Source organism: Neopelma chrysocephalum, unplaced genomic scaffold (assembly GCF_003984885.1).
Source record: "Neopelma chrysocephalum unplaced genomic scaffold, ASM398488v2 Primary Assembly neopelma1_43, whole genome shotgun sequence".
Lineage (NCBI taxonomy): Eukaryota > Metazoa > Chordata > Aves > Passeriformes > Pipridae > Neopelma > Neopelma chrysocephalum.
In genome coordinates this window covers 3,315,730-3,342,494 of record NW_020897702.1, presented here as the reverse complement: position 1 = coordinate 3,342,494, position 26,765 = coordinate 3,315,730, and the positions used below count along the sequence as shown (strand labels likewise).

The 26,765-nt window shown below is 36.7% G+C and overlaps 1 protein-coding gene across 9 annotated transcripts in view; it reads left to right on the top strand.

Annotated features, from left to right (window-relative positions):
* Nucleotides 1-26,765, top strand: part of FRY (FRY microtubule binding protein) — a 241,119-nt gene that overhangs the window by 163,438 nt on the left and 50,916 nt on the right. For all 9 annotated transcript variants that reach the window (XM_027677781.1, XM_027677780.1, XM_027677775.1 and 6 more), the window contains 14 exons: nucleotides 3,095-3,186; nucleotides 3,388-3,560; nucleotides 5,491-5,651; nucleotides 6,495-6,605; nucleotides 7,999-8,153; nucleotides 10,220-10,319; nucleotides 10,620-10,791; nucleotides 12,519-12,775; nucleotides 14,663-14,809; nucleotides 18,555-18,723; nucleotides 19,106-19,196; nucleotides 21,563-21,645; nucleotides 24,820-24,970; nucleotides 25,530-25,633. In XM_027677781.1, the coding sequence (XP_027533582.1) occupies nucleotides 3,095-3,186; nucleotides 3,388-3,560; nucleotides 5,491-5,651; nucleotides 6,495-6,605; nucleotides 7,999-8,153; nucleotides 10,220-10,319; nucleotides 10,620-10,791; nucleotides 12,519-12,775; nucleotides 14,663-14,809; nucleotides 18,555-18,723; nucleotides 19,106-19,196; nucleotides 21,563-21,645; nucleotides 24,820-24,970; nucleotides 25,530-25,633 (1,966 nt within the window). The remainder of the gene's footprint in view (nucleotides 1-3,094; nucleotides 3,187-3,387; nucleotides 3,561-5,490; nucleotides 5,652-6,494; nucleotides 6,606-7,998; nucleotides 8,154-10,219; nucleotides 10,320-10,619; nucleotides 10,792-12,518; nucleotides 12,776-14,662; nucleotides 14,810-18,554; nucleotides 18,724-19,105; nucleotides 19,197-21,562; nucleotides 21,646-24,819; nucleotides 24,971-25,529; nucleotides 25,634-26,765) is intronic.

Below are 26,765 nucleotides of genomic sequence, written 5' to 3'. Positions count from 1 at the left end.
CCTCTCTGCCCATCTCTCCAGCCTGTCAAGGTCCTTCTGAAGGGCTGCACAGCACTGTGAGGTATCAGCCACCCCTCCCAGCTTTGTGTCATCAGCAAACTTGCTGAGGAGGCATCTACTCCTTCATCCTTGTCATTGATGAATAGGTTAAACAGTACTGGGTTCAGTATTGAACCTTGGGGGAGACCACTAGTGATAGGCCTCCATCTCAACCCTATGCCACTGATTACAGTCCTCTGGGATCTGCCCAATTTTAATTTCAATTGACTAAATTTTTTCATTATAAATACAGCAGGTTCATTGGTGTTTTCACCTTCATTGTAGTACTCTCTTTTGTTATAATAGAAAGTAGTGCAAAAAGGGTTCCCAACAGATCTTCCTATCCATACAAAGGAGAATGTTCTGTTCCTAAAAACCTCTGGTGACTGACTCTGTAGCCTCAGTAAGCAGTTTAGTCACAGGATGTGTCTATTCAGCTAAACAGGAAAGCCATGGGGAGAGCTTCAGTACTGGACCTCTGTTGCTGTTCTGCTCAATTTTCCCTCCCTGCCTCAGTTTTGGACCATTCCGTCTGGCTCCAAGGTAGAAATGAGAGATGGCTCTGGAGGTAGCTCACTCCCAGGAGCAAGCCACAGAAGGCCCCAAGCCACCAGACACAGTCCTCCAAACTACCCCAGCTTTAGCTCTGACATGCCTCATCCCCTGCCTCCCTGGGTGCAGGGGCCTACAGGACAAATTGCAAAATCCCTGCTGTGGCTGCAGCACAGCCCTTGGGTTAGAGCAGGCATTTTGTGATCAGGAAATGCACAGTGATAATGCCTTGGGCCAAAGAAACATTGCATGAGTCCCACTAGGCAAGATGGACACAGCGAGCCTTTTTGAGGTCTTCTGGAGTAGTGCCTGACTTCAGGGCCACAAACAGTCCCTGTCTCTGTTTGCGAGTGTAGACACAGCTATCATGTCCATGCTGCTCTGCTGAGAAGTCTGCACAACTGTGTACAGAAAGCAGTGGTATGGCATTACTACTGTCCTCTACCCAGGCTTGTTTACCTGGTTCTCAAGGAATTTCAAGCTGTATATTCGCCACTCTGTCATCCATAGCAGCTTCAATAAGGTACCATCATGGTGATCTGGTATGCTGTCCCCGTCTGCCAGGTCATAGTCTTGGGTGCAGAAGCCACCAGAGAATGGTGGTCAGGAGAAAGTTAAATCATTAATAGGTGGATAGAGATTCTCAGCTATGCCCAGTATGGAAATAAACAAAAAAATAATTCACTTGGCAGGTGCTTCATTCAAGTTAAGTTTTACATAAACATAAACAATTCTTAATAATTCTGTGTCTGGCAAACGTCCACTACTATTTCCACTCTGTATTGCTTCACACCTCAATTCACTTCTGTGGCTTCCATACCTATGAAGTCATTGATTTGAAGGTCACTTGTTTTGTTACTGGGCAGAAGTTAGTGCAGCCACTTGCCACTGCGTTTTGCCTGTGCACCACTGAAGACAAATTTGAAAGGTCTTTTCTGGAGACATACATATCCAGTCTACCCTCAGGAAAGGAATTTTGAGAATTAATTCAGAGGTCTATAGTATACTGTAAAAGCAAATTTAGTACATGGAAATGTCAGTACAGGAATATGAGAACAAGAGGCTATAATGTTAATTCCTGTGTAGTTCCTAATGTGAAGAAATGGGCCACCTTCCTGCAAACAGTGTCACCAGTAAACCCAGGAGTGAGTGTATGGGTCATGTAACTGTAGAGAACATGGCAGGTCTCCATGTCAGCAGGCAGGTATCCAACACACCAGAAATAATGTCCTTGAACTGACATATGCTATGACTAGGAAGAGAATTACCAGCATGGCCAAGAACTGCAGGGGTAAACCAAAATGAACATTGCACAAGTTCCGCTCTGTGGGCGCTGGCATGGAGCTTGCCAGATCGCCTCTGACACTGTTGCAGGAGGCAGCTGTGTCTGGTAAATACTGTTACAATAAAACTGCTTTTATCCCTACATGTGCTTCCTGAAACCTTTAAGGTGTAACAGGAGAAAAACAGGGCTCTGAATAGGACAAATCAAATGGCATAATGATTTGAATGAAACCTTTGGCTAGGATGCTGCAGACTGCCAGTTCTGGGTCAGAATACCAGGGGAAGCATCATTTTCTTCTCCCAGACATCTACTGCTGGCCATAGGCAGAGCCAGAGCCCTACATGAGATAAGCCTCTGATCTGACTCATGTTTTGAAGGGGAAAATCTGAGCTTTGTCTGAGCTTTTCTTGTTCTGGTTGCAAATTTCTTTGAGTGCAATAGCAGCTTTTTGACCTTCTCGTGGTTTTTTTGCTTACTGGAGATGTGGGGTACAAATAAGTCAATTTAGCCTTTCAGCAAAGAGCAGGCCTTGTTGCATTCACATCTTTCCAGGCAAGATAGAAGACAGAAAGGACAGCTTTATAGAAGACAAAGAGTTACAATGAACCAGTTAACAATCATGCAGTCCTGTCCTATGGTAGGAGTACATTAACTGTGTGTACAACCCCTGCAGTCAACATACCCAAGAGTGTACTGGAGTGGTGTCTGCTAGGAGCTAACTTGAATATGGATGATCATGTCACTGCAGCATTTCCATTTCAATAATGGCTAATCGCTAAAATATCTCCCTGGGGTGTGGATACATATTTTGCACTTTACAGTGGTTTCAACCCTGAAACTAGATGACATTAAGTTAGCATGAATATCCCTGTTACCTGAAGATAGCATGGTTTTTGGCATATGAACCTTGAATATTAGTTATTTTTTATCCAGTATTTCATTATTTCATTTCCACATTTTCAGTAAATACTAAGGTAGATGTTAACAATTTTTTTCAATAATAGTTCCAAAGACAAAATATTGATTGTACTCAGTTCTTTGTTGGTGCATTAAGCAGTGTGTTTTGGTGAAATTTCCAAAAGCACTCGAATTCCTTCATGAAGAAAATTCTTGAACTGGAATTCCTAAATCTCACTACTGTACTGATATTTCTGAAGCTGCTAATTTTTAATGTATACACCTAGGCATATAAAAATGGTTGTTATTTTAAATTCCAAGAACAAGAAACGTCGAGAACGCCGAGATCTACTAAGACTGCAGTTACTGCGAATTTTTGAACTACTTGCCGATGCTGGTGTTATAAGTGACAGGTAGGACTATCACTCATCAAAAATATCGATCTTTTAAGTGAAATAATTTTCACTGTTTTCCACACTGAGATTGTGTTGGTATGTTCTTTGAAGAATTGTGTAGTCTGTCAGATATGGAAAGATTATTCTGCATTTCTTCAGAAAACTGTGATAAAACTACACTGTTACTCTATATTAATGTACAACTTTCCTTTATGCTAGTACAAATGGAGCCTTAGAAAGAGATACATTAGCCCTTGGAGCCTTGTTCTTAGAGTACGTTGATCTGACTCGCATGCTTTTGGAGGCTGAAAACGATAAAGAAGTTGAAATCCTTAAGGATATGAGAGCACATTTCAGTGCAATGATTGCCAACTTGATTCAGTGTGTTCCAGGTATGGTGCTGAATTGTCTCAACATACTATGAAATTGCATTTAATATAGGTATTGGAAAAGTAATATTTTATTTCTTCTTTTTTTCTATGCTTTTTTACTGCTTGTGAATTGTCATGTAACGAATGTTAAGGAAAACGTAGACAAAAATGTGTTCAAAAGTCTACTAAGAGTTAAATTAAAAAACAGTAAAGCTTGATGAAGCTTGTAATAATCAGTTATAATAATCAGCTCTTTAAAAGCCCAGCTAAGAAATTGTCTGTGACCCTTAATGACTCCAGATTTCTTTGAAATAAGGCCTTATTTTCTTCCCTCTGACTTGATTGCCAGACTTTTCATAAACTCTGACAGGCATTGAAGAATATAGGTAGGTGCAGAAAGTGTACAGTATTAAATGTAGTGAAAAACTTCCTCAAGGTGTTGAGACCATGTTACCTGAGTCCAGTTGTATCACCAAGATTTGTACTGTTGAATTCATGCTTTTTATATATTGCAAGATCACTTCAGAAATATAATGTAATTCCATTAGCAAAGAAGAAAAAAGCACCTCTGCTTTAATGGTCTCCATGTAATTTCTGAACTATGAGGTCTGCAGCTTACTCAGTCTGTCTAAGATCATTATGTCCAGATTATCTATGACAAGACATAGCAGCATTGGTAGCAACAAATACAAAGGAATTCAAAAGAGTAAAGTGAGGGAATAAATAATGTACAAATGCTTTCATGTAAATTTCCAATATGTAAATTTTTTCAAAGTTGGATAGTCGCATAAAAATATTTAATAGTTGAACAAAATAAAGAAAAAATTTCATCCCTGTTACTCTCTAAAAAAATCCCTTTGAACTGAATGATGTCAAGTTCTTAGCTGCCAACAGCAAACAGAATACTGAATTTCTTTCCTTTATTTATCTTCTACATGATGTTCGTTACCAATAGAGTATTTCTTTAGTAGTTACTTTGCCATAAGCCCTTATTTTGCAAAGCCCATCCTCTTTGCATTCATTCTGACAGTCTGCAAGGCGCATGACCAATGACTGCGTGTTGTATGAATTTTCCACGATGAAAGTCATGTTGTATGCTTTGAGAGAATACAATAAGAACTTAATGCATTTCAATAATTCAGAGATATATTTCTACTAACAAGACAGCTTTAAAATGTATCAATAACTAACAAAGCCAACAGCTCCTAGCAAACAAATGTTTATCATGTCAAGATCTATCACTTTTAGCCATTGTTCGTGCTGATTTGCATAAGTATTGTTTAGTTAAACTTTATTGGCCTCCACCACAGTTTCCACGTGAAAAATAATTGGCTAGTAGCAGTTTGCCAGTCTCTTCAATAAACGTAGTACGGCCTCTGACATCATGATTTGCTGAGGGGACTTAAAACTATTGTTTAAAAGAATTCTCTTTTTTTCCCTCCACATGGTTAAGAATTCATAGATATTTTTTCACTTGCTCAGGTAATTTGGCTGTTCAGAACATATACCACATCTTTGTCATAAACAAACAGGCACCAAGTTTCTTCTATTTATTACCCCTACCTATTAGTGTATTAGAATAAGATGTATGTATTGTTTAGGCTTGCATTTAAAGGATTGGAAAAAACAAGTAAATATTTACCATGAAAGGAATGCAAAGGCAGTGAAACTCCTGATTTTATAATTAGGTTCTTGCACGCTTTTCTAAAGTCAGATTTTCATGTTTGTATAACTACCCATTAATTCAGAACTGAAGGCTCTTAGAAATAAGATGCATCTTACTCCCTTCATTAGATTTTAAAGGAGCTTAGATACTTTGGAGTAAGTATATTAAACGTATAAAAAACCCTCTCTTTTTGTAGAAATTTGATATTCATTTGATATCATTATGCCACATGAGTGTGTATTCAGTATTAACAAGTCACAACTGTTTCTGTTTCTGTTCACTTAGTTCACCACAGGAGATTTCTCTTCCCTCAGCAGAGCTTGAGGCATCACCTGTTCATCTTATTCAGTCAGTGGGCAGGACCTTTCAGTATTATGTTCACACCACTGGACCGTTACAGTGATAGAAATCATCAGATTACAAGATACCAGTATTGTGCATTAAAGGTAATAAAGTTACGCTGTCCAAATCGGTAACAGCAGTTTTTCAGTCAAAATGCAAGTAGTTGTGGGGTTTATTTCCTTTTATTTCTCAGAAATTTGAATTGGCATATTCAATGAAAACTTGTACACTCATATGTATATGTACAGTGGTATCATACAGTATAGCACTGAAGTTATTTATTTTTTTCTTTGTCAACACTTTTCGAGGGTAATTATTTTCAAAACCAGAAGGCATTTTAAAATTTTACTTAGCTGTTCATTAACAGATTATCAGATTAATAAGGAGGATCTTAGGCTCTGAAATTAATTATAGTACCAAATTCAGTATCTCAGCATACTGAATCTGTACCTGTGTACATCTCAGGACTTTCTCCCATACTCGCCTTGCGACATATCCAGTAGTGATATACTTTTGTGGCAAAACTAGTTGTAACTCCCCTGCATAAATAAGCTGAGAAAGAAATAGCTTATGTACTTATATAAGCTGCATCACTTTCTGTAAAACAGTTTTAATTTTTGCAGAAACATATTGAAACATCTGAGTATATTTTAACTGCTTTTGTAGCTTGATTTGTGAAGACTGGGTAAAAAGACAAAATGTATCTTGGGAAGCTGGGCAATAATATTCCCTCCAAAATGCTTAAACTGAACATGATCTTGAATCCAGTACAGCCTATAGCAACATAATTATTGAATTCTAGCAAAGTCATCTGTTACCATTTTCACTATAGTTCCCTCAAAATGGAAAACAAGTGGCAGTCCTGTCAGCCTGGATCTGAGCTAAAATCATTCTGAAAGGTGCATTGTGTTACTTTTTTGGGCAACTAAAGTTTCATTTGTTTCTAGGCCATGTCAGCAGTGCTCTGTTGTGGACCTGTGTTTGATAATGTTGGTCTTTCCCCTGATGGATATCTTTACAAATGGCTTGATAACATTCTGGCTTGTCAAGATTTACGTGTAAGTACTCACCAAAATGCAACACTGATGAATAACTTTAATGTCTGTGCTGGGTGAGTAAAGAGTTTGTGACTGTAAGAACTGTGACTGTGAGAACTATGACTATACATTCTAAAAATCTGTTACTGCTTGGTAACATAGATGCTGATGAAACAAATCTTAGTGAAAGTTGTGTGGGTTAGGTCTTGCAAATAAGTGATGAAAGAAATTATTCAGGAAAGGAAAGGTGTTTTTTTTTTCATTTTAAAGAACATGTAATAGATTATTCTTGCCATTTTCTCCTCCATTTTTGTGAAGATGGGCTTTGACTTAGTAACTACATAGTCATAGTTCTGCATTTATAGCTAATTGAACTGTCTTTTCGATTAACAAGGAGCAGATTGGAGATTTACATCAAGTGGAGAGAGAGAGAACAATCTTTCTCTTTGCAGTATCTTGCACTTTGATCTGCTGTTCTCCCTAAAAGTCTCATACCAGCACACGACTGTGATTGCTAAAAAAGGCTAACAGCAAAACCTAAATGTGCGAGAAGCAGCTAGAGGATATAGGTTAGTATAGGTAATTGATTAGGATAAATAGGTCAAATTTCTTTCCCCTAAGCTAATCACTTCAGTTCATGATTTATCCCTGTAATGAAGGATTGTAACTAAACCACATTGCCTATAGAACTAGTTCAGATTTAAATGAGAAGGATCCTACCTGGTCCATTAACAATAAGTATCATTTGCAGTCTTTACAAGTACATAGCTACACTTAGTGACAAAATATTAATAGGCATTAGTGTTTGGTGTTCCGGTACTATCCTATACAATCCAAACCTTACTTGTGTTGTGTTTGTAGCAGTGATGGTAGTAGGATAAAGTGACACAGGCTCTTTATGGAGAGTTGTTAGATTGCATGGTGTAGTTGGATTAAACGTACAAATTTCATACCGCCGGGCTTGCAAAAGGTATCTTTCTTTGTCTGCCTTGCTTCTGCATTAGTCAAAAGAAGAATAAACATGAAGGTGTGTCACTGTGAAATTCTCAGGAAATAGGAAGTCAGTTAAGTCAGTTAATCGATATAAATATAAGTTGCCCAAGAATACATATCAAATGTCATAGATTTTCCAAAGACTCTGCTTTTTTCTGTGCTGTACTTTGGAAACTTTATATTAATTTTGGAAAATTTATTTCATTCGTGTAATCTTTGTACATACAATTTTATTTCAAGTGAAGAGTATTGAAACCTGAGTGACATTTCAACTCTGCCCTAAAATAAATTCATTATAAATTTTGTGATTTCTTTTTATGGATTTGAATTCTCAGTTGTCCCCATTTTGCCTATGTCACTCTAAACAATTTAGAGAATGAACATATCTGAGTCCATTAATCATGTTTCAACATTTGCTCAGGTTCATCAGCTTGGCTGTGAAGTTGTAGTCCTACTGCTGGAACTGAATCCTGATCAAATCAATCTCTTCAACTGGGCTATAGATCGATGTTATACGGGATCATACCAGCTTGCCTCTGGATGTTTCAAAGCCATTGCAACTGTGTGTGGAAGCAGGTATTAATTAATCTATTAATCTATACTTTCAAATGTAAAGAAAACTGGAGGTTCAGCTTCTGTTGTAAAGGCTTCTTGGTCACACTCTTATGTTATATCTTCTCAAACAATTCTTGGGGACTGTAACACTTTATTTTCATGAGTCTGAAAACAAAGTGATGTGTTTGGTAGAAGATGCTGTTACTGTATATACATTTGAAATCTGTGTTATTTTAATGCTGTTTTGCTCAGGAAGACAGAAAATAACCACATGAATGTAGGTCATAAATCTGGTTTCAAAAGATTTGGCATGGTTTTTAATTTATAAAAGGAAAAATGTTTTAAATGTTAATAGCTTTAAAGTCATTATTTTGACTTCTTGTTATCTACAAAGTCATGTTCTTTTTCTGACTTTCATTTGATTTGTTTAGTTACTTTTCTGTCAACTGGTATCATTACTGCAAATGCTGAGCAAGCACAAGCTACAAGAAGACATGAATAGAAATATTGCTTTTTTTGTCAGGCCTTCATAAAAATCTATCCTTTTTTAATTTTTTGAAGACAAAATTTATAGAGAAATTCAATAATGCAGTAATTTGCATCTAATTAAAATACATCTGAAAATTTACTCTCTACAAAAATAATTTGGCAAGATATCTGATCATCATAGTTCAATATAGAAATACTTGGCATATAGCAAATCAAAGCAAGTCAAATATTTTAGAATTTATCTGCAAAATTCTTCTGTTCTTACAGGAACAAATAGACTAGAGACTGCATTATACTGAGATTTTTAAAATATGAATGGATTTTTGTGTTTGCAAATTCAGTTATGTTAAGGGATGCTTTTTATTTAACAAACACAGAAAAATATAAGATTTTAAGCCAGTCTTTTTTCCTCATGTTGTGTTACCTATGCCACTGTGTCCTAAAAATTAATCTTTCCCATACTTACAATAAAATATTACTGTAATTTCCCATATTACAGTAAAAATTGAGAGTATGATCTGCATGATTTACTTTGAAGGGAAAGTCCTATTTCTAGCAAGTTGAGAATTTTTATTAATATTTGAAAGCTGTTAATAGTTTTTCCTCTATCATCTATCAAAATGTATCAGGAGGCCGCTGCTTAAACTACTAGTAAAATGAGCAGTAATGTATCTCATTGATGATGCCTGTCTGACTTTCTACAAAAAAGCTACTTCCCTTCTTTTTTCCTTTTTTTTTAAATTTACTTTTTAAACTTAGTTGAAGGTCAAAGAGACAGGTGTGGAACATGGATTGCAGCTAGTTTGGAATTACCAAGAATGTCCCATGCCACACACATATCTGCCATATTAAAAAGTCCAAGTAGGCATTCTGCAGCCATCCAGGAACTGACATCTAGGATGAGAAATTCATGGTTCACAATGGAATCAGGTGCATTTACAAATCAACAGAAGAAAAAGGAAACTTATTTTAGTGAAAATCTGAATGCTGTGACATGGGAATTCCTCTTCTGTCAATGTTTTCATTAAGTTAACACTTTGATATGTTTAACCCTAACGTTGAAGTTGACTTTATAGATAGTGGACTTTTTCAATCAGTTCTTCATGTTTATTGTTTGAAAACAATTTTGATAGAATTGTCTAACACCTCAAAATGTTCATGTCGGAGACAGTGTCTTTTGTCCAAAGGGACTGTTTTAATTGCAGCTTGTCTCGAGAAGTACTTTATCCCTGGAAATTTTCATGCTACCTGTTTTATTTCCTGGGTGTTGGCCTGTTCTGTTAACAGTTTATGTTATAAATTAAAATGAATTGACAGTTATAGACACAGGTATTGCCTTTCTCACTGTGGATAACTCAATGCATTCCTAAGCATTAGTCTAAGGTAATTATAAATAATCCTTTCTTTCTTCCCATTCTCCAGATGGCCCTTTGATCAAGCAGCATGTATTCGTAAGAGCTCCCTTTCACATATTCTGATGGTAGAACAGAGAAAAGAAAGATGACATTTTCTTTAGACCATATTCCATAGTAAATTAGAGTGAATATAATCTGCATTCCTCACCAACATTCACAAAAATGTACTGTTTATTCTTCTAGGAACTATCCTTTTGATATAGTGACACTTTTAAACTTGGTATTGTTCAAGGCATCTGACACCAACAGAGAGATTTATGAAATTTCCATGCAACTTATGCAGGCACGTATCAGCTACTTTTTTTGTCCTCCTGTCTTTGGAAGTTATTTTGTGAAATTCTTATAAAGCACTGTTTATTTGCATTTTAGATTTGTTTTGAAAATAAACAATCAGTTTTGTCTTGGCTATAAATACTTATGGGAATATTTATATAAAAATAAATGTTATGGTGTCTTTCATATTTGGAGAGTATACTGTGAAGCATATAGAACGTTCTCTGATAGCTAAACTCGAAATGCTGACATTTTGTGAATTAATGAAGTTTTGTCTCATTTCTTTTTTTTTTTTTTTGGTCTTTTATAGATCCTTGAATCAAAGCTTTTCGTTTATTCAAAAAAGGTAGCTGAGCAAAGACCAGGCAGTATCTTGTATGGGACGCATGGTCCACTGCCGCCTCTTTACAGTGTCTCACTTGCCCTTCTTTCATATGAACTAGCAAGGATGTATCCTGAACTTACCCTTCCACTTTTTTCAGGTACCTATATTTATTTGACATATTATCTGCTTTACATGTTTGTACAAATGGTATACTGCTACCATTTTGAACCACAATTCTGTTTATAAATTCAACTCGACCTGTTTTTATTCTGGTTCAGATTTAGGAATACAATACATATTTCCTAGAAGTACTTATGCAAAGTACAGAAACCCTGTTTGGGGATTCTGTTCCACTTATGAGATCTTAGGGTAACTTTGAAATTACAAGTGCCCTGAATGAGTTAAAAATGACATTGGCAAACTCTACTATAATGGTTTCTCATGTGATTCTTCTTACACTTGCATTTATAGAGATGATGCTTGTGAGGATATAATTCTTCATTTTATATAAACATGACTTTAATTTTGGGCAGATTGATTGCCTGTGTCCAGTTTTACCAATGATTTGAATGGCTCTAAGTGATCTCAACGTTCTGTTATTTGCCACATAACCATGTCTCAGCATTATTTTAATTTTATCAGAAATATATTTTTTCAGGATTACTGAGAAAAATGGTAAAGAATGAGACCTTCAAGAGCACAATTCAGAATATGCCCACTCTGAGACCATTCCTGGGAACAATGATGTTTTGAGACATATCTGTCTGTTTTCATTAATCTAATGTATTACTCCAGTTTTTAAGTAACAGAACACAAATGTCTGTAATCGTGGGAATTCTTACTGGCTCTTAAAATCCATTTATTTTTTTTACTAAGTCTGTAGGGGCTGGAGGGAGGGTAAAGGCACATCATCCATTTCTCAGTGCCCAAGATACCATGAGTTATAAATAGCTGATGTAAGGAAATTCTGATGGCTCATTTATCCTTAAGCAAATGTTGTTCATCATTACTGTTATCGTCTATTCATGTTGCTGTAGTGACTGTATCATTTAAAAAAACTTCAATATACAGTCCAAGTCAGAGACCCTTTCTGTATACATCTAGAATCATAAGGAGAGACAACAGTATGTGTCTTCAAGATTTTTAAAAACCAGGCAGCAATTAAAGAAAGGAAATGTTTGCTGTGGTGATTTTACAGAAGAATTCTGGTAAAGAGAGATAATGTGGTTCGCTTTGGCAGGAAGCTGTATTTCTTATCCCAGATTTTCCAATTCCCTTTACCTTGCAGTGCCAGTTCTTTTTTTATGAACTATATGAAAGTGCTGTATACAAGCACTCCTGGACTGACAGCCAACTGAATTTTATAGGCCTTCCCATAGGAAATAAGACCCCAATATATGCAAGATGGCTTTTGTAAACAAAGTATAATAAATGCCTTAATATTTAAACTATAGATTGGAAACCTGGAGGCCAATGGGGCATCTGCAATTCTGCAGAACACTTTTGCATGTTAATTCTAATTCTCCAGAAGTTCTTGGAATTCTAGAATAACCACCAGTAATTTAATTACCCTTTTTCCTTTTTATTGACATCCACTTCACTTAATATATAATATGGCACAGTAAAAAGGGGTGACTTTCTGTGTCTAAGCCTAGACTATGTTAGTTAGTTTAGACAGAAGACCTGACCAGTTGCTTGCTGTTGTGGAACATTAAATCAGTGTTTCTCTTCAGGAAGCTCAAATACATGGTTTTGTATGCTAGTGGTGTGCAAGGTAAAAAACATTAGGTAGTCTAACAAACATCAGGAATGTGATTTAAACAGTGTATTTAAGGTTTCTTCCTTAAATTAATATGTTGTCCTTTTCAACTCTTACTATTTTAGAGGTAAGCCAGCGATTTCCAACTACACATCCAAATGGAAGACAGATCATGCTTACGTATCTGCTACCATGGCTTCATAATATTGAACTTGTAGACAACAGACTGCTCCTCCCTGGTTCGAGCCCTACCACTCCAGAAGATGAACTGAAGGACAAGGATGGGGAAATAGCAGTCACAGGCGGACTAAAAGGCAATGGCTGGGGCTCACCTGAGGCCACCTCACTGGTCCTTAATAATCTCATGTATATGACAGCCAAGGTAAAAAAAGCAAATCAAACTAAGAAACCAACCTGTAAAACCCTTCCCTCCAATACCAATAATTTTGCACTGGAAGAGTTTTATTAAGGACAATGCTAAAATTGTTTTCTTTCTAAACATGGACAAAGTAGAGTGTTTCATCCTTTAAAAAAACCCCACCTTAATAGTGAGAACATTAAGGAGTACTAATGGGGGTTCTAAGTTCTGTTCCCTCATATATCACTTCCTGGGTTAATGTGTTAGGCAGTAGATAAAAGTTTATTTGGGGGTGAGAATAAGCACCTGGAATTTGTCCTACTGAAACTCTTGTATTTTCTCAGAAACACTTACATGTTCTTTAGAAAAGGGAAAAGGGTAAATGAGTATAAATTTCTAAAGTACTAGTTAAAGCATTTTTTTTGCGTAAGGGAAAGTATTTTACATCACAGGTCCTGATAAAGGACCGGGGACCTTTTGTCCAGTAACTTTTTAATGTAAAATGCCTAAGGAGCTGTTGGAGAAGATACTGAGAATCCATTTTTACCTTCTCTTTGCTGAGTTGCATGCTGCCCTACTAGTGTGCAATGTCTTCTCTGGCACTGCTTCTACCAGATTCAGTAGATGCATCTAAACTGCTAAATACGTAAACTCCAGAAAGAAATGCCTGGTATCTATGTCATATGAGACAGAGTGGTTCGTATTTCCTAACCTGCTCAGGGTTAATCCTCTCTCAAGCAGACTGTCTGTTCCACGCTACATAGCAGTTGATTCTGAATCTTGCCTCATGCTGAGGGCCTCTAAGGAAAACATAATAATTATTTTGTGTGTGTTTTGTCATATGACCACATCTGAAGTAATGTGGGGACTGCGCTTCAGCCCACCAGCATATTTGTTTGATATCCATTGCATATGCAGGGCATGATAGTGGCTTTGAATAATCTGATGGTATGGAGTCTCTAGGATATTGTTAGTGGAATTTTATGGGTTGAAAACAGGTGTGATGCAGTCCCACCCTGACTGCCTGTCAGCAGCAGTCCTTGGAGTAAGTTGCTTCCAAAACCACACAAAGTCTTGGTTCCAGAGTGATTAAGTATGCTTGCTTTAAACCATATGGTTTGACCTAGTTTTGAGGCTATGTGTGTGACAAAGGGACTGGCACCTGGAAGTGTCAGTGTAGATGACAGTAGATGTAGATGTCAATGACAGTGTAGATGTAGCTAATATGTATTATATCATTTTCATTAGGATAGCATGACCTGGAGATTGCATCTCCTCTGCTAGTAGAATGTCAGCCTAGCCTTTGCAGTGGTTAAAACAGATTTCTCAAAGTGGGAGGCAAAAATTTTACATAGGAAACAGAACAGCTTCAGTTCTAGACTCCCACATAATTGGATGCATGCACTAAATATTTGATTGACTGGACAAAAGGGAGTAATTTCTATAACTGTGCTTTCACATTGGAAATGAGCAGTTTTTACTCTCTTTTGCAATACAAAGGCCCGTAAAATGCTTAATTCTGCTAGGATTTACTGGGAAGAGAGGTTCCCAATTGTCGACTACTGTGAAGACTGAAGCACTTAGCACAAACATGCAGAACTTTGGTTACTTGACAACTGTAAAGATGAAACTTAATAAACTGCTTGGTTTTCACTTTTTGAATTTATATTCCTTAAGAATTTTTTTTTATTTTTTTTTTTTTGTGATTTAAGTCCTTCTGTGGATCGGAACCTAAATGCTATTAAATAGAATTTATGCTCTGAAGTCTGTCAGATAGATTTTGAAAATAATGTTTTGTAACTCTTTACATCGTTTGACTGTAGATTTTTCATTAGAAAATGCTCTAAAAGAGCATGCTTTAGTTTGGAGGTCTGTGGATTTCAAGAAATGTATGCTTATGATTCTTTGCAGTATGGAGATGAAATTCCCGGACCGGAGATGGAAAATGTCTGGAATGCTTTGGCCAACAATGAAAAATGGAGTAACAACCTTAGGATAACACTGCAGTTTCTCATTAGTTTGTGTGGTGTTAGCAGTGATACCATCCTTTTACCTTATGTAAGTGTTTGCACTTTATTTTATTTGCTGCTGTTTACATTGGTTTTAAAAAAGAAAACAGCTATCACCTGCAGAAAATTAATTTAGGTATCAAAAATAAGAAATATCAACATATTGCTTAGCACACTCTACAAAATTAAATGTCGGGAATAAAAGAGCCAAAAAACTGAAATTAAAGACAGGAATTGAGTACTTCAAATCTCAGTCTTCAGCAGCGGAGCACACCTCATGTCAAGTAGGAACTGGGCTTCTTTCAAGCAAAGAGCAACTTTACGTGTCAGTGTATGGGGACAGTAGCAGAGACGGGTCATAAATTTCCAGAATGAATTGAGAAAAATATTAGAAATATTTTTTCATTACAGACTTCCATAAAAATATGCAATTTGTATATAAATATTTAAATTTTTATTAAAAAGACAGAATGGCTGTTCTGAGATTAAATAACTTGCATGGAAAATGAAGAGAAGTAAAAATACTAAATGCTTATATTTTTTCTCAGTAATCAATTAGTTTACAAAGCTATTAGTTAAATTTTGAAAGTCTATTAAACAATGAATGTTGTATCATGAATGGGCCATAACATGCTATGATTTTATTAGCTTATTTGTTGTAAATATTTAGCTGTTCTTTCAGAAAAGCATGCAATTTTAAGAAAGTGATGCATTCTGTTCTCCTCTAACCAACTAAGGCTTTCTGTGGGACATCTTAGGAGACAGAAGATAGCTAACCTTTATAAGCTCCTTACCATATCAACTTCTGCCTTTGGATGACTGTCATAAATTATATAATGGTTCCTGTAATGTGCAACTCAAACTGTGCTGGATATTGTTGTTATTCCAGTTAAAATAAAATGAGGGCTGTCTGAGAAAAGCAGGATAGTTCCATTCCCATGTTCCCTATTGCTCAGTTGCTGGGTGAAACAGAATCTAAATTTAGGAAATTTTCCAGCACAATTACAATATGCTGTTTTATTAGTTAGCCTCTTTCTATTGATTTCCCTGAATTACATTCAAAATTACTATTAATGTGATGAAACTTGTCTAAAAATCCTCATAAACATACTTCATTTAGAGTTGCTGAAATAATAGTTTGCTTAAAGTGCTTAAGATGACTGCTATACATAATGAAATAAAGAAAATATGGAAGCCCATGCAAATTTTCAAGATGTTGTAATTGTGCCATAGGCATCCTGGTTTTTTCCTTTTATTTGTAGAGTTTACTGTTCTATAGTCTCAAATCAGTGTATATATATGCCTCACTAATCAAGAGATGAAAAATTTGACGGTGGAGTTGATGTAAGGGGTTGATCCCAAATATCTTGAGGGTAATTAAGATCTTTCCATCAGTTGTGACAGAGGCTCTCCATTCAGTGTTGACCATGCTTTGAACAGGAGGTTAGATGAGAGACCTCCCAGGTTCTTTCCAACCTGACTGATCCTACACTCTGTGACAGGCTTGGCATTAGGCCCAAAGGTGGTCTCCATCAGGAGTAGCTATGTTGACAGAGAACAAGTGGAAAGCACAGAGATAAGACACGAAATGAGGGCTGTTAAATTTCTGTCAGCTTACAAAAGGAATAGGGGCAGTTTTTTAAGAGGAAGGAGTAGTCCTATGCTGAGTATATGTCTAACTCCTAAATTTGTAGCCTGACTCCTAAATAGCAGGCTGGTGCCTGCTAATCCTGTTGCATCTTGCCCAGGAGCCCCTCACATACATTATCCTCCCCTCTAGATACTTGCCAACCCAAAGCTTTCAGCACCTCCTTTTTCCAAAACTGTTGCCATCCCACAGCTCTGAGCAGCCAACCTCAAACCCCCTCCTACCCAGAGCACTTCTTTCTTTGTTCTTTCCTTGCCTCAACATCTTGGCTCTCACAGCTCTGTCCTCCTCCAGGACAGTAGAGCAATCTGTTTTGGCATATCCAGCTTCATCTGCTCAGTATCTCCTGTTTTGCCTGTGGGACTTTTCTGGCCTCCCTCCCAGGCTTCCAGTGGCTGTTAACAAGACACTCAGGTCTTCGTTGGTGGCAGCAGGTGACAAGGTTCCTGTGTTTTCTGCCACACAGTTAGTCCGTGTTTTGTGATGTTGAGTTAAAAGTCTGATTCTCATATTTTGCAAAATCTGAAAGAATTTTCAGCTTCTGTAGGAAGCATGACTGTGCCTATGAGTCACCCCTTCACTGATAGCTTTGTCTGGAGTAGGAACATACACTGGGCTTATCACACGCATCTGCTCAATGTTTTGCTAATGCCCTGGAGTTTGCAGATAAGAAATCTTACCTAACTCTGCTAACTACACAAGACTGCTGATACCATAAACATGTATCTTCCATTACCATGTTATCCATTAGATAACAGATACAGATTGCTAGATAATGCTAGCAAATAAAGATCAGTTGGACAGTTTATCAGCACTGTTGCAGGTCACCTGGGCTCAAAAGACCACAGAGTTGCAAGATTGCCAGTTTACCCATCTCCTTTTGGAGCCCTCTGTACCCCAAGGCAGTCACCAGCTGCTTTGTGCCTTCAGCCATCTGTTCTCCCTGTATGGGTTCAAGCCAAAAGCATGCCTGACTCACTTTATTTTTAATCTTTTTTTTCATCAACTAAATTAATTGCTTTGTCTCTTATATTTCCTTTAAGAATTTTTTCCCAGTGCCCCAGTACAAATTGCTGAGCAGTCCATTCTATCACATTATGTACTGAAAGATTTCTTAGAATATTTATAGTTCAGAAACCTCTTCAGCAAAGACTTAGTGCGACCCCTTCAGGGGTGAGAGAAGCTGAAAAGGGCACTGTGAGCCCAACCAGAAATGAGCCTCAGAAAGGAGACGGATTTGTATCTGGAAAGCCCCTGGGAAATTTTTAGCACAGTAGAGTAAAAGAGACTTGGAATATGTGCATTTTCTCTAGTTTAAGCAAAAAAAAAAAAAAAAAGAGAAAGAGGAAAATGAAGCAATTAGGAAGTTATTTTAATGGAAGTATTTAAGAGTATAAGAACAGTTATACTTGGTGAGGCCAACAGGCAGTTCAGTCCAGTATTTTAGCTCCCCTATAAGCATCTATTTAGGGGCATCTTTAAAAACAAGCAGGCAAGAACAGAGGGATGCTTCCCCATGTGGTCTACCAGCTCCAGCACTTGATGAATCAAATGGGTTTGAGTTGGAGAGAATGTCTGCTTTTAATAGCCATCGGGGGCTTTTTCCTCAAGAATTCAGCCTAATTTGATCTCAGTATCTCAACAGCCCTCATTGTTGCAATGCATATAATAACTTTTGAGGTCTTGTTAAAAGATTTATAGAAATTTCCAGAATTTCTGTAAATGATAATCTCAGATTTTTCAAATCCAGATACATGATGTCTATGTATGTAATTGCTCTGCCTTTCTTCCATTTGCTATTACTTTGCTTACATATATAAGTAGCTACTCAGAGCCCGGCTTATTCTTTGTGGCTGCAGCTATAGTTTTGTAGATGTGTATGTTATATAGTTATATACCTAAACAGTTCATTGTGAATGGTAAGCAAAAACTTTGAGGTAATTAGATCACAGATTGACTCTGCTGGAAAAATGATGTTGATGTCAAGGTGAAAAGTTTTATTTCTGTGTGAACTGTATGTGGTTTTGATGTCTGTCCAGGAGCAACACTTGCATTCTGGATCCTTTCATACTGCAGTGTAACATTTGTTGGTTTCTTTGGAAATTCACTTTATTCAGAGTTTAATAACTGTTGTTTTTTTCTCTAGATAAAAAAGGTTGCAATATATCTGTGTCGCAATAACACTATTCAGACAATGGAAGAGCTTCTTTTTGAGCTGCAGCAAACCGACCCAGTGAACCCAATAGTCCAACACTGCGATAATCCTCCATTTTACCGTTTTGCTGCCAGCAACAAAGCCTCAGCTGCAGCTTCTGGTATGACCTCAATGTGTTTTCTGTTACACTCTGCAGTAGTCAAATATACTTAAGAACCAACCCCATATTTAACCTTGTTAGTGTTTTGCCAAATTCTTGAAAAATAATAGGTTATGTCACTTTGGAATGAGCTTAGTTTAAGGAGTGGAAGAACATTACTACGTTAATGTACTCCTCAAAGCATATAAACTTTACACCATTCAGCCATGCAAGCAGGTCCTGGTTTGTAGAGGTGACAGTGTTCATTCATATGTGCAAGTACTTGCAGGATGATCACTTTGACTGTAGCTGCTAAAAAACCCTTTAAGTCATGGTCTTTTATTGCTTTGCAAATAATGTCTGCTGTGTGTAACAGGTGTTCTTACTGACATCTCATACACAGGAACCACCTCTAGCAGTAACACTGTTGTAGCTGGCCAAGATAGTTTTCCTGATGCAGAGGAGAACAGAATGGTGAAAGAGACTGAAGAAAGGTTTGTGGTTTGGGTTTGTTTTTTTCTCCAAAATGTGTGTGTTTTCCTAGGCTAAGGGTGAGATGTTGGACAAAGGTCTGCATTGTATTGTGAGGAACTCTGATGCTCAAGCTGATCCTAAATGGTGTTATCCCAGTATGTATAAGTTTTTTTAAAAAAGCTATTCACAGGATTCTAGTTCCTGACCATTGTTTAATAATACATTGTAAAGAAACAACTGTTGAACCTACATTGAATGAATCATGCTAAGTAGATCATGGGTTTTTAGGGATTATCCACAAAGGAAAGAGAAAATCAAAAGTGTGTATCAAATAGTGACTGCTCAAATCTTTATGAAAAATCGGTTTTGATCACACCTTTTGATTTCATGGACAGTGAGTAAAATTTAGTTTGCAGTTTTGTATCCATGACCACAAGGACACCTCCTTTGTCTGGATAAAATATCTTACAGAAGAAAGCTATGTAAAATACTTTGCTTAGAAATCATATATTCAGTTTAGATTTTCGCTTCTTATGATACATACTGAAAAATGATGAATGAATAAATGCAAAACCTAAGGGTCATCAGATCCTCGAGCACAGACAGATATATATTGTTTCTCTGACAGAAACCCTCTTAGTTTTGTAAGAGAACTTTGAACGGCTTATAATAGCATTCATCAGTAAGTGCATTAGTATTACATTAATCTGTTGTTGCTAATAGTCACTAGTATTACTTCAGTGGTTCAACCCACCTTCTCAGAGCACAGAGACAATTATGTGAGCAAACCTTTCTATACTTCAGAACCTTTTTAATTACTTGCCTTTTACATTTTACAAACATGAGTAGCATTTTGTCAGGTTAGTTTTATGTGTCTGCTAATTTAAATGTCAGTAAAAAATAGCACTCAGTACTAAGTAAGGTTTCAAACTGATAGTAAAGCGGATTTTACTGTAAATGATGTTTTCAGCGTATGCCCTAGAAGTGTACTCAAAAGGAAAATAAAAACATTTTTCCTCTGAATTATTTTTTTATTATTCTTTAGCTAAATTTTATGGCTATATATTTTTAGGTTAGATTTTTATATAGTTGATTTTCAGGCAAGTTGAGCAAACATCTCCTACTGTACTTTCAATCAAACTGTGTTTTCAGGGTTTCTTGTCTTATGTTATTTTTAAATATGACTCCAAAAAGGTTCTTAGCATTCAGATCTATCAGAGACCATATGATAAAAATGAAAGGAAAATTACAAAGTTCTGCTGTTCTGGTTCCTGCTGAAAGACACCTTATAAAAAAATGGAAAATAATTTACCTGAATTCATTGCTGGCATTTATGTTATCAAAGACACTGGAAGCTGTAAGTGCATGTGTATTTCAAAACCAGTGTGTCAGTCTTAGAATGTCCATTAATATTGACTTCATGCATCAAGACATATGAAATAATGAAGGTCATAGATAGAATATCGTGTATTAAGATGGCTCATGATGCATTTTTGTAACTCGCACAAGGAATTTATTGCATCCTTATAAGACAGACGTGCTTCAAAAACAGTGTAATACATCGATGTATAGTGAAATACCCTGCACTAAGATGTATGCACATTAGTAAAAAATTGAATTGAATGTTGTCTAGAAAACCTTCAGGTTTGTTTCATTTGATATATGGTTATTTGTAATTAGTTTCCTAGCTTTGCAGAAGTGGTGATGTTTTTAGATCATCAGTAGTGTGTGAGCCCTCAGTATGGCTCCTCTCACTCCACTTCAGGCCTAGTTATCCTTAGAGCACAAGGTGGAGGAAGTCAAAGGAGATCACGAATAAAAGTTAGCTGGCAAAACGTAAAAGATCTGTGGCAGATTTGAGGACAGGTGTGAGCAGTTTGTTCTGGCTCTCATAGCCCTTAACTTCTCTATTAGGTCTGCTCTGGCAGTTGCTGGATTCTCCTGTGGAAAGGGGATCTGCTGAAGTTTTCCTGCTTGATGCCTGGTGTGGGTTTGGCTTTGGACTATCCAGTCAGTTACTGCTTTAGCACGTTGGGAGAATTTTACCCATGAACATGATCTGTGACAAAATACTAGCTGTGGACTCAGTTCAGCCTTAGCAGTTTCTTGCTTCAAGAAAATCACATGTTTGCAGCATAAGAATTTCCCTTTGCTACATTTTAAAAGCTGTTGGAACTTCTCAGAAACTGGCTACAAAATCTTTTGTGGAAAGAAACAGCATTGTATTCACATTGCTATCTCCTCTTGTGTAAAAGTGCAGCTGTCAACTCCTGTGTAAAAGTGCATACTTAAGGAAATGCTTTTTCTGTTTTTAGAGTAAACATATAGTCCAGATGTTTGATGTCAGTCTATGTTTATAATGAAGACTTTTTCCTTGTATTTGAAGGTTCAGTAATGTAATCAGAGCACATACCCGACTAGAATCAAGGTACAGTAATAGCTCCGGAGGATCTTACGATGATGACAAAAGTAAGTTTTATTATTCAATTTGATGAAATTTCTGGTGTTTTGATGGGAGAGGATAACATTCTGATGTCTAGCGGAAGCTCTCTGTTTAAATTCTTTAAAAATAGAAATGTAACAAATGTAGCTTTACCATACAGGGAGTGTCCTTATTTTATCTTCATACCTCATTTAATTAATTTACTTTGTTTAATCTGGGCTCAGTCAAACCTATTTGAAGGCCAGAGAACTTCACAAAAGGCAGCAGCAGAGAATCCTCCGGACAGTAATGCATTGAACCTTTTGTACATGGCAAAGCGAACGAAGAGCGTTATAGCAAGTGCTTTGAATTGTGCCATTTGCCAGTATATCCCTCCAAATCAAGTACTGTTACATAAGCATGAAAAGAGATTCAGGAGTTTCCAAATATGAGATCTTATTTCCTCTTTAGCTTTCATATGCCCTCTGCAACCAGTTTCTGGCTACACTATGCAAATGTGTATTAGCGAACAGACAGAAATAGGGCTCCTGAGCATGCTTGTTGTTCTTTATGTATTTCTGCAAAATGGACTATAAATAGACACTTGGTGCTCAGCAGATATTCCAGAGAAAAACAGTGTCAACTATTGAACAACAGTGTAAAATTTATGAGTTGAATTGCTTGGCTTCATTTTTGGATTGAATTGTAAAGAAGACAATTTAGAGATTTCAGTTAGGCCCTAACCGAATGTAAATAAGGCAAGACCTTGTTATTGACTTTCATCTCTGGCTTGTTAAAGCCAGGTCAAATAATATATAGGCCATAATGTCTTGGTTTGGTACTACAGACACCATTTTGGAACAGTATTTTGACATAAGAAGTAAAGATTTTAAATATGCTTTAATCCAAGTAATTTTTGGCAATACTCTTTTGCAAAATATGCAAACACTGTCAAATACAATACAATACGATAGGATAATTAAATGTATATTAGAAACCATTATTCATAATTATGAAGCACAATATTTACAAATATAGTGTATGTACAAACTTGAGCTTTTACATACACAAAAAAGTCTGTAACATCTTAAACTCAATAGGTCTTAGTACACTGGTCTTGGGTTTTTTGTGCTTTTCTAGTGCTGCAGCTACTAAAAATTCCTCGCCAGATGTTAGCTGGAGCACTGATGCTAATCTGATCTGCATTAACAATCTTTCAAAACAGAACAATATTTATATTATCCGAACAACCCTCAAAAGTCGGTGGTTTTGACAAGAGCTTAGAGTAATAAAAGGTTAAAAAATACTGAAATTTTCTTTGCTCTTTGGAATGTCTCCTCAAGCCAGTGCCCAAATGTTTTTTTCCTGCATGTACCTGCAAGCTTCGTAGTACCATGAATATTTATGCAAAGTGTGCTTCGCCCAGGGGTTCCTTTAGCAAATATATGAATACCTAGATGTAAAATAAAATGCATTTTACTTAGCTACTGACATTTATATAGAATTCTAATAAGAAAGAGCAATTCTTATACCATTTGTCATTCTACAAGATACATAATGCAACTTCCATTAAGCTGCAAAGGAGTTGCTTGTATGGCTTCTCTCTTTTCTCCAGTCTACTTGAACATACATGTATTGCTGAGGATATAAACAGGGAACATAACTACAGCACAGAAAATGTTTTGTTCAGATAAGGATTGCATGTTAAGCTTCAAAGTGCTTCTTTGTTCCTTTTTCAGTCTGTACATAAACCTGTGAAAACATGAGTGAGGATCTAAGTCTCAGTGTGAACTTCATGAAGCACTATGCTGTTAAACACTTAAATTGGTAGTAATAAGTAGTGCCTGTAAAAAGCATCTGGCAAACATTATCTGGTTAATTCTTAGAAGATGAATATGCAAAAATGCTGTACTTTGCTACATTATTAGGTCAGTTTATTCTTTATCTGTAACTAAGCAATCATCCTCCAGATGAGGATCTAAGTAGAGGTCTAAATCATAAAGGTCTAAAATGTTCTTTGAAAGACCAGCACTGAAGAATGGGAATTATAAAGTTGCATTTTAGAAATAATTGGAGCAGCTACTGCATTAAAGGTCTCCTGAAGATCTGGGCTGAAGATGTTTTTTCAAAACTAAGAATTGATGTGCATTAGAAATAGCTAGCTCTGATACTTTTGTAGGCATCAAAACAATTTCTTTTCCCGTGGGAAAGCTGACAAGCATCAGATACATGCTGTTAAAAAAAAAGAAGAAAGTGCTGAGAATTTCAAACCTACCTAAAATACAAAAGTGAAACAAAATAAAACCAAAACAAACAAGCAAACAGAAGCCCGCAAAACCCCGAACAAAAACAAACAAAGCAGAGCAAAAAATAACACTAATTAAAAATTCATAAAAGGCAACGTTTGGGTGTATGTCAAGAACAGACCTGGAAAACTACTTTCCACAGCAGTGTATTGCAAACTGCTAGACCTCAGAAATAAAAACTGACCAGTGGGAAAATCAAAAGGAGTGAGAGGGAACAAAATACAGAAGAGATTAACAAAACTGTGCAGCTGAGAGAAGACAGAAAGCGTTGGACATAACTTACTTGACCCACATCATTGCAGATAAACAGGTGGAAGAAAAAACCCTAATGCTCATTAACAAACAGCAGCTGTCATAGCGAAGCAAAGTGAAATATGAGAAATTCAAGAGATAATTCTTCTCTGTTGAAACAAAATTGCCCTGAAGATGTTTTTTGCATTCCTTATGCCTCCTTGTTAATTCAGGACATTTAACTTTGCCTTTGTAGCATCGCTCAGCAGGGCACTGGTGAGGAGTTGCAAGAATGCATCACTGGTACTCTGCTCCTTGCAGCAGATGGCTTCTGACAGCAGCTTTGTTGGCTGAACTTTTCTCTCATTTTTGAAGAGAAAGTCTGTTGCTTGGTGCTTTGTGATCTGGATCCAAAGCTACTAAGGGACAGCAGGCATTCAGCTGCCGCTCCTACCATTCAGCGCTGTCTGCTTAGAATCTCTTTAATTTCCATCAGCATGAAAGAGGGATTAAAAATGCATCACTTGTTATTGAACACAGGAATTTGCAAACCTCATGGCATCTTATCACATTATTCTAAACAGCTGAACTGATACGTTAGCATAAAATCTATTTTAGTATTTCTCAAAAATGGGTGACCAGACTTGGGTTTTATGTACTCTGTTTTAATGCTTTTCCATGCAGACGATCCTATTTCTCCATATACAAGCTGGTTATTGAATATTGTGGAAACCAAACAGCCACATCCCCTGCCCATGCCTTACAATGGAGGATGTTGGGCACCACTTGTGGACTACCTCCCAGAAACCATCACACCCCGGGGCCCCCTTCATAGGTGAGCAGTTTCTCGTTCTGACATTTCAGACAGTGTGATGCTTCCTCTTACTAGTTGACCAACACCAATTCAACTGTCCCACCACTCAGAACATCTGAAAATCATACATTCAATTTCTGATGATTTCCAATGCAAAATTTAACTTGCAATGAAAGCTCTCAACTCTACCAGATTTCTACCAGAAAGCCTATTTACAATGTAGGACATTGCTGGTAAGAATCAGACTGAAGAAACAACTAAAACAGAAAAGGAAAATTTCTCTCTTCAAAGCCTTTGTGCCTGTTGTTCATAGGGCTTTGATCTTTTATTCTAACTAGGCTATGTGTATTCTGAAATTCCTTCTTTACATAATTTGCAGTGACAATGATAGGGTTTTTTTCAGTAATGGGTACTTATCTGCTTGATACCATAACTAAGGTGCTTCAGCATTAATCGTGTTGGGAAGAAATGCAATAAATTTGAAAATTTAGAGATTGCTTATTTCTTCAGAAATAGGCATCATTGTACTGCTTCCCCATTTCCAAGACATTTGAAACTGATAATGTGATTTAATTTCCAGGTGCAATATTGCTGTCATCTTCATGACTGAGATGGTAGTGGATCACAGTGTGAGAGAAGATTGGGCTCTTCACCTCCCTTTGTTGCTTCATGCTCTTTTTTTAGGTAAAACCAACAGAACAAGAAACAAAGTATAAATGTACTCCCATCCTTTTACTTTAGTTTTGCTGAAACTGTAGAGCTGTGTTTCTTACATGTTTTGATTATGACCTCCCCCTCCACTTAAAAAAAGCCCAAGGGAATTATGATACGTGAATTAGTCTCAAAACTTTGAAGCTTTTGAATATTTTGGCCAATTTCACCCAAATTTGAGAGATGTGTAGAAATTCAAAGATGATTGACTTCCTAAAATATCTCTAAAAACACATAGCAGGTGAAACTCAAGCCCTTGTACAGTTTGGTTTGTGATAGCAGTCTACACATGCCTTAGGCCTGGACTACACACATTGATGCTGTCTCTTGCCTTTGCAAAAATACTCTGTAAGAGATCCAAGATTACTGTACTGCAGAGGTAGTGGAGTAGGACACAGACCACTGGAAAGCAAGCTTTATTAATTGCACTGCTAATGGAATACTTTATCGTCAGTGTCCTCCCTTATGTACCTGAGCCTAGAGGCACTGCTTTTTCCCCACTGCTGTGTCTGTTCCTGACTGTAACACAGTTCAGCTGGAAGGCGTCAGCTTCCCTGTCCTCCTGTTTTACATTACGAAAAGTGAGTGGTCTAATTTTTTAGCACACAAGAGTATTTAGCATTATAAAGCCATTCCTTAACTTTCATGGTTGATAAATAATAGTGTTCAGAAAAACCCACAGCCAGACAGTTGCGAAATAAATTTATTATAGCTGAGATCGCAGTTCACTTCTCATTCAGACACCATAGTTACCACTAAGTCTATTCATGGTCAGTCTGGAAAGAGTCTGCTGTTCAGCAGGCAAAAAGAGATTAAACTGGGAGGTTACAACACAGTGGTAGAAAACAGTGTACGTTGAAGAAGATAATTCATTCTCCTTTTATGCTACTCTGTCGCCAAGTGTTCTGTTTGAATTTTTTTTATGAAATAGGATTTTGTATATCAGTATATTTATTTCACAAACTTCTGATTAAATGCAGGACTAATAACCAGGACTGTGTTGGATGGGACTTCCAGACTCAGTTTCAATAGGATATTTCACATATATTCTTCACTTAAAATTTAAATTTATTTTGTGGCTGCCCAAAACAATTTTTTCCTTCTT